Source organism: Bos mutus, chromosome 3 (genome assembly GCF_027580195.1).
Source record: "Bos mutus isolate GX-2022 chromosome 3, NWIPB_WYAK_1.1, whole genome shotgun sequence".
NCBI lineage: Eukaryota > Metazoa > Chordata > Mammalia > Artiodactyla > Bovidae > Bos > Bos mutus.
The window spans coordinates 41508779-41520868 of NC_091619.1; the positions used below are offsets into that span (position 1 = coordinate 41508779).

The 12090-nt window shown below is 37.1% G+C and overlaps 1 protein-coding gene across 3 annotated transcripts in view; it reads right to left on the reverse strand.

Annotated features, from left to right (window-relative positions):
• RTCA (RNA 3'-terminal phosphate cyclase) overlaps positions 1–12090 on the reverse strand; it is a 28100-nt gene continuing 16010 nt past the window's right edge. For all 3 annotated transcript variants that reach the window (XM_005906360.3, XM_070367600.1, XM_070367601.1), the window contains 3 exons: positions 5115–5209; positions 2948–3052; positions 1–368 (listed from right to left, as the gene is read on the reverse strand). In XM_005906360.3, coding sequence (XP_005906422.2) covers positions 267–368; positions 2948–3052; positions 5115–5209 — 302 coding nt within the window. In that variant the 3' untranslated portion in view covers positions 1–266. The remainder of the gene's footprint in view (positions 369–2947; positions 3053–5114; positions 5210–12090) is intronic.

A 12090-nucleotide genomic window follows, 5' to 3' on the forward strand; every position in this document is an offset into this window, starting at 1 on the left:
TTTAGATGAAAAGAATATTTTATTGCAATACTTTAATACCGAAATCAACTATTATACATATCCACCAACTTATTCACTGTCTCTATCCCAGAAGATAGTCAAAATGAGATTAATTGGATGAAGCACTCTCAGCAAATCTAGAACATTCTATACTTCAATTAAAATTAGGTCCTTTAATAAATTACATCTTATTCCATTGTTCTATAATATTTATGAAATGATTAGTGCAATAACATCATTGAAGTATCATTTAAAAGGCAAATACCCTATAGATTTGGATTTGTCATCCCGATTCCTTGGCATTCAATAATGTAAGTGTCTTTAGAGGCATCTTCTTCATCTTCTGATTTCTTCACAGTAAATTTAGCCTGAAACCAGAAGAGCATTTAGTCTATAAGTAATATGAAGAGGGACACAGGGGAGAGCCCATAACACCTGCTTTAACAGGTAGGCAGTTAATACCAAACTCATTTTATTGAAGAAGCTAGAGATAGAAAGATTAAATGACTCATGAGAAATTCAATAGCCTACATATGAAATACTTTATTCCAGAGGCATGGTCCTTATTCAGAGGTATACGAGTCTGTGGAGTTTTGCCAGAATATATGTAACCTGGATCCCATTTCTTACCCACTGAATCAGAACTCCTCAGAAGTGCAGCTTTAAGTAAATATCAATTTTTAAATCTCAACACCTACTTTCTAAGTTTTTTCTAAAACATGGGACTGAAGCATTTAAACTTCTTTTATCTTGTCAAATATCAAATTACCCTTTAATTTCTCTCAAATTTTCTTGCCAATTTAATTCCCTAAATACAGTATTTAAAATATCTAGTTCAGAGGAGACAGGTGGAGAGAGTTGACAATTAACATCTTCCCTCATCATTACTGGGTTTGACACTGTACTTTTTACTTGTTAACTAATTCAAGTTTAGCTTTGAAACACCTGATCTCTATCACGATATTGTGGAAACATGATTTTTTTTTTAAAGCAAATATATTCATTCTAAGAAAATTGAATTAAAATCAAAATAACGGAGGAGGCTGACTGAATCTGTGACAGAGGGATTTGAAGTATGCATAAAACCTTAGGATTCTCTGAAATACAATTTGAAAACTACTTCTCCAAGGTCCTGTTGAACTGCAATATTTAAAAATGATTCCAGTTTTAGGATTAGATTGTATGGACACTGAAATTTATTGTTGTATGAATAAACAATGAACCTGAATTATGAGCTAGATAGACTAGTCATATGTATACACATTTTTTTTCGAATTATAAGCAGTATATAAATATGAAAAAAGGTAACAATTATGGAAATAATTTCTAGCCTACATATAAAGTTGGAAGGAGCCATAAGGGACACAGTCTCTGACCTTCCTGGTGAATTACCTGCACTGAGACACAGAATGATGAAGCAGCTTGCCCCAGGTCACTGCGTTAAAACACAACAATGCTGAACGAGAAACCAGAGCAAAAAAATCCAGTTCATGGCACTTTCCACTGTGCATTCAGTTCAAATAACATATGAGTGTCTACTATGTGCAAAGTACTGTAGAAAAAATGAATATACCCTGTCTCTGCTATCAAGATCACAGTCTACACGGGGAGACAGACTAATAGTAGTTACAAAATAAAGCATAAGTAGAATTAATAAAAAATACAGTTAACTATCTTTTGAATCAAATATAATTTGCTTTTGCCTCCTATTGGGCCTTTTCCCACAATTTAATCAAAACCTACCTATCCTGTCTAATAACAAAAAAGGTACATATTAAGATTCATACAAATAAAATGTGAAGAGTAGGGTAACAGTGGTTTTGTGCTTGGTACACCTCTGTTATGCTTCATTTCTTATTACTATGTACATTATTTTTGTAACCTTTTAAAATGCTTAAGGTCAACACGTTCCTTCATAAAATTCTGAGTTATAAATTTTATATTACTTTATCAACTTATAAAGACTGTAGCAAAATAGAAATATGCCACACATCACTGAAAAATGAATGAAATGATGCTGTATGCGTTAGCTGTTAAAAAAAAGGAATAGAGAAGAGAAATAATTTTAAGAGGAGGAAAATACCTAAATGTCAACAGTGGTCTTACTGGCAAAGGGCAGTGAGGGACAGGAGTTTTCCTCTATTTTCTAAACTTTCTATAAAGAAGTTAGTTTCAGATGAAATACACACGTCATTTGTTTTAAGAATCCTGTTAAACAAGGTATGAATACGAGATTATTCATGTTAAATTCTTTTTCACTAAAAATTATACATCTAGGGAATTCCCTGGCAGTCCAGTGGTTAGGACTTGGCGCTTTCACTGCTAAAGCCCAGGCTAGATGCCTGGTCAGGGAACTAAGATTCTGCAAACCACACTGTGTGGCCAAACTTGAAAATGCATTAACATATATACACAGCTACTCTTCTGAAGTTGAAAGGACTGGTGAAACGTTAGAATCTCAGCAAATATTCTATTCTACCAAAATAAAATCACAAGGAAATAAAATATATACATTTTTTATATAATAATTTAAGTTTAGCCAACTACAAATCCCTTGTGATTTGATCTTATAGTTCCCATTAAAATGCCTTCACTTACTGTAAGGCAGTACCTACCACATATGAGCTTTGATGGATGCTCTCCCAGGTTCTGAGCTCAGAGCTCAGTCCTGCCCCTAAGAAAGTATTTGGTCTTCAGCAATTAATTTAATCCCTCTGCCTCACATGACTCATAAATAAAATGAGATTAATAATAAATAGCCACCCACAATGGTCATGCAGAGTAAGATGATTCAGCTTTACTGCTGAGTGAGTTCAGTATCTGTCACACAGAAAGTATTCACTGAATGATAGCAATTACAATTACTACTGAAGTTTTCTGTTTATTAAAATTTGACTCCAAACTGGCCATAATAAAGATCAATCACTCTTTCTGATGGAATACTCACCTTTGCTAGTTGCTCAGCAAAATGTATAGCTGTTTGGGTGTGGAGTGTAACTGGTCCTGTTTTTATTCTGGAAATTCCACTGGCTAATGCCATAAAAATGATCAGCTATTAAAAAGAAAAACACAAAGAAGGAAACTCTCACACATTTACTTATACTTGGAGTTAAAAGTCTACTGCTTTCCATACGAAAATAATACTAGATATCAAAATAGCTAAAAAATTGTTTATTTTTTAATTGGAGGATAACTGCCTTACAATAGTGCTGGTTCCTGCCATGCATCAACATGAATCAGCCGTAGGTATACACACATCCTCTTTCTTGAACCTCCCTCCCACCTCCCACCCAATCCCATCCCTCTAGGCTGTCACACAGCACGAGGTTTGAGCTCCCTGAGTCACACAGCAAACTCCCCCGGCTATTCATTTTACACGTGGTAAAGTGTGTTTCAATGCTACTCTCCCAATTCGTCCCACTGTCTCCTTCCCAACTGTGTCTGTAAATCTGTTCTCTGTGTCTGTGTCTCCACTGCTGCCCTGCAAATAGGTTCATCAGTACCAGCCTTCTAGATTCCATATATATGCATTAATATACAATATTTGTTTTTCTCTTTCTGACTTACTTCACTCCGTAACAGGCTCCAGGTTCATCCTCCTCATTAGAACAGACTCAAATGCATTCCTTTTCCTGGCTGAGTAATATTTCAGTGCTGTCCGTGCGTGTGTTTGTGTGTGTGTGTACACACACCACACTTTCTTTATCCATTCATCTGTCGATGAACATCTAAGTTGCTTCCATGTCCTAGCTACTGTAAATAGTGCTGCCATGAACACTGGGGTATATGTGTCTTTTTTAATTATGGTTTTCTCAGGGTATATGCCCAGTAGTGGGATTGCTGGGTCATACATGGCTCTAAGTGATAAAGAACCTGCCTGATAATGCAAGAGACGTAGGTTCGATCCCTGCATCAAGGAGATCCCTTGGAGGAGGACACAGCAACCCATTCCAGTATCTTTGCCTGAAGAATCCCATAGACAGAGGAGCTGGAGGGGGCTACAGTCCATAGGGTCACACAGAGCTGGACATGAGTGAAGTGACTTAGCACACATGCACATTACCACTTCACACTATAACTATTCCTAGCTTAAAAAAGAATTTCCATTTCTTTAGGTTTACAAAAATCCTAAGATGACAGAAAACCAGTGTCACCAAAAGTCTGAATAGCACAAAATGCTTAGTAAGTTTATAAACTTAATGTTTAAGAATACAGAGTTGAAAATTAATACATTTTATCAGACCACCTGTCCCTGCAAGCTAGTATATATAAACTGACAAGTTTCTTTACAAGTTCTAAAATCACAACATTTTAACAGGTAAACAAATACACTAATACAGAATTACTAGACTGTAGAAGAGTAAGAAGGAAGAGACTAGAAATAAGAAAACTGTCTTAAGAAAACTGGTCAAAAAACCTTGAAGAATACTTTTCTAAGCAGACATCTGATTGTGATTAAGGGGAAAAATTGGTAGAAAGGAAAATCTATCAAGACAGTGGACCATAAAAAGACTGCATTTGGAAATATTCATCAGCATTTCTCAACCTGAGTAGATGTGTTAAGTTTGAGAGGTGTATGACATATCTAAGTGGAGACGCTGACAGGCGTAAGGGACACAATGGATATGGAGCTAAGGAGAAAGGCCTGGGCCAATGATACAAATTTAGTAGCTATCAGCATACAGACGGTACTCGAGCGTGAGACTGGAAAAGTTACCTGAGAGACTAAAACAGATAAAAAAAGAGGTGTGAGCTTAAGCACAAGGGCTCTCCAAAATTTAGAAGTTGAGAAGAGGCAAACAACAATAATAATAAACTAGCAAAGGGACTAGAATGTATGGCTAGCGAGATAGATAACAGTATTTCAGAAATCAAGAGAAGAAAGTATTTCAAGAATGAAAGAGTGCTCGGTGTGCCCAATGCTACAGCCAGGTTGAGTAAGATGAAAACTGAAATTTGTGGTATATAAATTCTAGAATAATACTTTAAAAATGTGCTGAATTAGAACATACCAATCACTGTCTGAAAGTCAATGACTAAAATTTATATTCAATCTAACTGCCCAATATTCAAATCTAACAGGCTTGGAGGTTTTTATCCTAAAGTGTCATTACCTGGTCTTGCAGATACTCATCCACAGCACCACCATGTCTAAGATTTGCTAACAGCATTTCAGCAGCTTCAATTCCAACCTTGTCTGCATTAACACCTGCAACAGGCACAATGTAAAAAAAAATTTAATTAATTACTAAGAGGCAAAAAGTTTCACATATCCCAGTTAGCACCGGCATAACATCTTTTAGGCCTCTGAACTCACCCATTGCAACTTTTAGGATAAGATCTTCATGTACTGAATCTTCTGAGAGCTAAGCATATGCAAATACTTTATTAAATGGACCAGTGAGGGGGGGTGGGGGAGGAGAACAGGCCTTGGCCCTGTTTAAGAAGTACTAATTATAAAATCAATTTATATGATACCCTATAATACTCTATAATACTATGCTTGATTTTAAAATTTTAAATTCACAATTCATATATATTATAATTGGTCTGCAGGCAATTCTATTAGAACTAAAGGATTTTTTAAAAGTTCAGATAATTTTCACCTAAGAAAGAGGAGATAAAGATTCTCAGGTTAAATATACAAAGTTTTATTCTTTTAAGATTCGAACAAGTATTACCTTATTTGTTTCTTAGCAGCACTGACAGCCTGTAGGACCTTAGTTCCTTGACCAGGGATGGAACCCAGGCCCTGGAAGTTCTAACCACTGAACTGCCAGGGAATTCCCTGGTATTACCTTATTTTAAAAATAAGAATATTTATTCCATTGTTCTCCTTCCTGCTTCTCTACATATACCACAAATATCTGGTACAATGCTAAATACAAAATAAATCCATCAAATGTAGTGGAATGTCAGATGATTCTTTTTATTTACTTTAAATTAAAAGAACCCTATGGGCTTCCCTGCTGGCTCAGTGGTAAAGAATCCACCTGCCAGTGCAGGAGACGTGGGTTCGAACCCTGGGCTGGGAAGATCCCCTGGAAAAGGAAATGGCAATCCACTCCAGTATTCTTTCCTGGGAAATCTCATGAACAGAGGAATTTGGTGGGCTGTAGTCCATGGGGTCACAAAAGAGTCCGACACAATTTAGCAACTAAGCAACAAGAACAAAATTAACCCTTGGCTGCAAATGAAAATGGCTTTTGAAAAATGAGAATGTGGTTCATTTTTATTTTATATTTGGAAATTCACCAAACCAAATACATGTTTTGATAAAACGTCGCAGAAAATAGAAATCAAATTTTAACCATTTTTTCCCTTACATAAGTCATTATAACAATGTAATACATTAAACTATCCTTATAACATTAATCAATCATTTACATGACTGAATGAAATGGTTTGGAACATGTATGAATCTTGACTTTCTGGTAAACGACTCTGCCTCTTCCGTATCTTCTTCTAGATGTAAATAGAGATGATAATACCTTAGTTGCAAAGTTGTTAAAATCAGAGATAATATTTACAAAGCTTCTAATTTCAAGACTAGTTCATAATAAGCTATTAATAAGAATAGTTACTATTGATAACACACATGATGCTATGTATGTACCATACTAAGTGACAGAAACTGGTTCCTTAGCTAAGGAGGCACCAAAAAAACAGAGGTAAGTGCTAAGCTTATGGTATTAACTATATATCCAATGAGAGTTCAGAAAAGGAAATTATAAGTTCCAGAATAATTTGAGAATGTTTCATGAAGCAGGAAAGGACTTCAAGGACTTGAGTCATTGAAGAACAGCTAAAATTTCCATGGAGTACAAAAAGAAGAAGGAAGCAATTCCTGGCTTTGTAGTACTAGAGAACAGTAGTTGCACTAAGGTTTCTCAAGGTTTCTCTGCCAAGTGGCAAACTATTTCTCAGAGCCATGCACATTCCTTCCCACCCAGCTGTCTTGACAGTGAATGATGCTATGAATGGACCTACAACATTACCAGCTATTAGTAGCAGTCTACGGTAACTGAGCAAAATGAAGTAAATAAGAGAATTTTTTTTATTAGTACTGTGTTCTAAATAAAAGAGCAAAATCCTCATTTCTTTGGAAAACCTAAGGTTTTTCTGACAAATACTCTTCTGGCATTTTAGAGGTTTCTTAATATGGCCTCAATTTTGACAGCTTATAACAAATTAAAAAAATATTCAATGATTTGAGGTTTCTTCTAGCTTATTAAAAGGACAAAACTGAACAGAGAAAGCCAAAGGACTGACTACAGCATCAGAGACATGCTCTGAATTACTACATATATTAAAGGAGGAAAAGAAAGTGCTTACTATAAACTAGTAGTGTCCATACATAAGAAACAAGATTGACAAGCCAGAGGTATAATTCATCTTAGCAGATTGATTTGTCCCATAGTAAAGTACAGAACTAACTGAAAGATGAGTGGTCAACAAATCACACAGATATTCAACAATGTGAAAACATATATTCTGTCCATATTGCAATCATATAAATGTGGAAACAATTCTTGTATGTAGATAATGGTCTGATCTCATTTTTCAGTTAAGGAAAGCAGAAGTCACCACGTAACATAATTGCAAACATAGGAACAACTTAGGTTTTCTTGCTCTCGATTTAGTGCTCTGTTATAATACACTGCATCTATCTAAAACTGCTAAGATTTTTTCAAAAAAAAATAAAAAAAAAATAAAAAAACCCTCAAATCTCACCTTTGCAACAGGATTAAAGAAAGTTATAGCTGGAAGGATTTCAGAGATTCTTCAGACTAAGTAAGTCTCTCACTCAACAGATAAAGAAACTAAGATCAAAATAGTTTTAGTAACTGAGACAAGGACAAAAATATGACTCGTTACAACTTACTGCTTGTAATATATATGGTGGTGTGGACAACCAGCCAGTGTTGCTTCTGGTTATAATGCTTAAACATTAGGATTCAGAGTCCGATAATTTTCTAGTTAATTTAAATCAGAAATAAAAAGAGATCTAGATATAGGGAGCCATGACATTCTCTTGAGACCTCTTAATATATAGACTACCTACCAGGTGGTTCTGGAGAAGGAAATGGCAACCCACTCCAGTATTCTCACCTAGAGAATCCCATGGGCAGCGGAGCCTGGTGGTCTACAGTCCATGGGATTGCAAGAGTCAGACACGACTTAGCGACTAAACCATCACCCCCAGGTAGCTCAGTGGGTAAAGAATCCTTTTGCAGTACAGGATATGCAGGTTCGATCCCTGGGTTGGGAATATCCTCTGGAAGGGGTATGGAATCCCACTCCAGTATTCTTGCCTAGAAAATCCCACAGATATAGGAGCCTAGTGGGTTACAGTCCACAGGGTCACAAAGAGTCGACATGACTGAAGCTACTGAGCAGACACACCGAGAGAGAAGACCCGAAGGTATCTCTGCATTTGCTAGTTACATCCCATTTAACTTGAGTGCCTGACTGGACACAAGGGCAGGCACCAGGAGTTAGGCAACTTCAGCAAGTAAGCAACTCTATCTTCTAATCCCTCCCACCACTGTAACTCTAAAAATAAGAACTGTGCGTTCTATATGCGTATTATCCATCATATGACAAAGTTTAAAAAATGCTGATGAAATATTAGGAAAGAAAATTTTTCTGGGCTGGTAGTAGAGTTAATTCAAAGTATTGCTGATAACAGAGCAACGATCCCTTTATGATATCATTGCAACATATCTAAAACTATCATCCACACTGGCAAACTAACTCTACCTCCCATATTCACAAAGTTGTAAATGTTTCCAGGTACACAAGCTAGAAATCAAGGTCATTACACTGCCTCCCTCACCTTCCATATCCAGCTGATCACCAGTCTATTCACCCTCCTAAATACCCTTGTATCAGTACTCATCTCTCTAGCCTTAGTCATTGCATTCCTTGGTGTATAGGCCCTCATTTCTGATCTGAACTGATATAACAGATTTGTCTTCCTGACTCCACTATGTTTTCCCTCTAATCTGCTACACAGCTACTTACTTTCCAAAGACCTGGTCTTATATCCCTTCTTAAAATATCTGTTTTCAGGATGAAACCCAAACTCCTTTATAAGCCCTATAAAGCTCTTCAAAATCGTGACCGCTCTAATCTCATCTCTGTTCCTCCCTGTTCCAGATCCTCTACTCATCACTTATATCTGTAGTTGCCAAAACAACATCAGCCCTTTCCTTTGTCCTCTTCTTTAGCTCTCCCCAGCCTTTTTTTTTTGGCCACTCCACATAGCGTAAGCGATCTTAGTTCCCAACCAGGGATCAGACTCATAATTGAACTCATGCCCCCGCAGTGGAAGCACTGAGTCTTATCCACTGGACCACCAGGGAAGTCCCAGCTCCCACTTTTCTATCCGGCTAACTTCTACTTCTCTACAGAACCCACTGGAGGATCACTGAACAGCACAAGACAGATTTGGGATCACTCAGTCCCCAAAGAATTAGCTGTTCTTCTGTGTTCCCAGGTGCCCTGGAGATAGAACAATCACAGCACTGGTCTGTCTCCTCTGCCAGACTAAGCCAGGCAGCAGAAATGGTGGTTCTCACTTCTGAATCCTTCATTTACAGTACCTAGCAGGTCTTGATACTCAAGGATAATACAAACTAAACTCACATTTCACTCAGTGCCTGCCAAGCACGGTACAATTTCTGACATATGGGCTCCTAGTCTCTGTTTTATATTTTGCATTATCACCACCCATGTTGATTCCTCACTGCACCTAACAAGTAATGAATATACACTACATATATAGTCTTGATCACTATTTCTCAAATTTTATTATACCTTAGAGAGCTTATACAACAAATTTTGGGGCCCCAAAGAGTCTGGTTTCATACAGATGAGGTGGGCCCCAGAACTAGTATTTCCAGCAAACTCCCAGATGATGCTGATATGCTACCTGTCTGCCAACCACACACTGAATAGCACAGTTTTAAACAATTCATTTATGTCTGATCAACCAAATATGTTGATTTTACCTACTCTATTACACTGGTTAAATGTGACACCCAACTACTGTCTAGATCTCCAACTGAGCAGATTAAAATTACCTAAATTTGTGTATTCAGCAGTAATAATGTAGTTAAATGGCATGAGTGTAAGCATCTTTTAAAGATGTTATCAAGTAGGAAAAAAGCAATCAACTACCACACAAATAATGAGGAGTTCAACTATTAATAGAAGGAAATGGCAACCCACTCCGGTGTTCCTGCCTGGGAAATCTGATGGACAGAGGATCCTGGTGGGCTACAGTCCATGAGGTCACAAAGAGTCAGACACGACTGAGCAACAGAACACACACACACACACAATAGCAAAAGTAACTTTAAATACTAACAGATGCATACATGCATCTCCCCTCCCAAATATACGAAATACTACAGAAATTTCCCTTTCACAAAAACATTCAGTATTTTGAAATCAACACTGTAATAACTGATGCAGGGAAGAATCATCAGATGTTAAAACCACTGGAGGAAAGTTGTACTGATATAGAATAATCAGATAGTCTCAAAGTATTATCCCAGAGTATTTATGAATTATAATACAAAGGGAAAAGGGGAAATTTCCTGGTGGTTCAGGGGTTCGGACTCCACGATTTCACTACAGTGGCAAAAACAATAAAAAGAAGAAGGGGAAGAAAAAAGGGAGAAACCTTTGTAGCAGACAGACCTGGAGGACACCACCATAACAAGTGACCACAATCTGCTTTACTGATAAAGGACAGACTGACATTATGAGCACCTTGATGTGATTTAATGACTCAGCTATAAAGAAACTGCCCACAACGCAGGAGACCCAGGAGACATGACTTTGATCCCTGGGTTGGGAAGATCCCCAGGAGGAAGAAATGGCAACTCACTCCAGTATTCTTGCCTGGAAAATTCCATGGACAGAGGAGTCCATGGGGTTGCAAAGAGTCTGACATGACTGAGCACTCACTCATTCACTGATGTGATAGAGTAGAATATATACAAAATCACCTGTGCAAGAGTCTTACTAAAAATGTTTAACCTGAATAAATCTAATCATGAGATAATCAGACAAAGTCACATAATGGAAAATCCTGTAAGAAAATGGGTTGGAGTTTTCAAAATGTAAATATCATGAAAGGGGAAAAAAAAAGGCAAAGAAACTATTCTGCAGTTAAAAAAGAAACTAAACAGACATGATAACCAATGCTGTGTGTGCTCAAAAACAAGCAAAACAAAACATCTCAAATTGTTCTAAAGAATATTTTGGAGGCAACTGGTTGTGTCTAAATATAACAGACAGATTCTTTAGGTATAAAAATGGTAATGGGGGATTTCAGTGGTTAAGACTTTGCACTTCCAAGGGAGGGGGTGCGGGTTAAACCCCTGGTTCAGGAAACTGAGATTCCCACAAGCAGCACAGCACAGTCAAACAATTAAAGAAAAAAAAAAAAGTGGCATGTGATGATGCAGGTATTATTCTGTGGATGAACACACTGCAGTATTCAGCGGGGAAACTGGGTACCTGCAACCTTTCACAGACACGGTTCAGAAACACACAACATGTAGCTAAATATTCATAACCAGTGTATCTAGGAAGGCAGTGTATGGACATTCACTAATCATTCAACTTTTCTGTAAGACTGAAACTTTTCAAACTATAAAGTTGGAGGAAACACTTAAAATTTAACTGACTCTAAAACAGAACCAGTTAACCATATCCAAAGTGCCTGAAAAACTATGGACGAAGGTTCGTGACATTGTACAGGAGGCAGGGATCAAGACCATCCTCAAGAAAATGAAATGCAAAAAAGGTTAAAATGGCTGTCTGAGAAGGCCTTACAAATAGCTGTGAATAGAAGCGAAGCGAAAGGTAAAGAAGAAAAGGAAAGATACACCCATTTGAATGCAGAGTTCCAAAGAATAGCAAGGAGAGATAAGAAAGCCTTCCTCAGAGATCAATGCAAAGAAATAAAGGAAAACAATAGAATGGGAAAGACCAGAGATCTCTTCAAGAAAATTACAGATATCAAAGGAACATTTCATGCAAAGATGGGCTCAATAATGGACAGAAATGGTA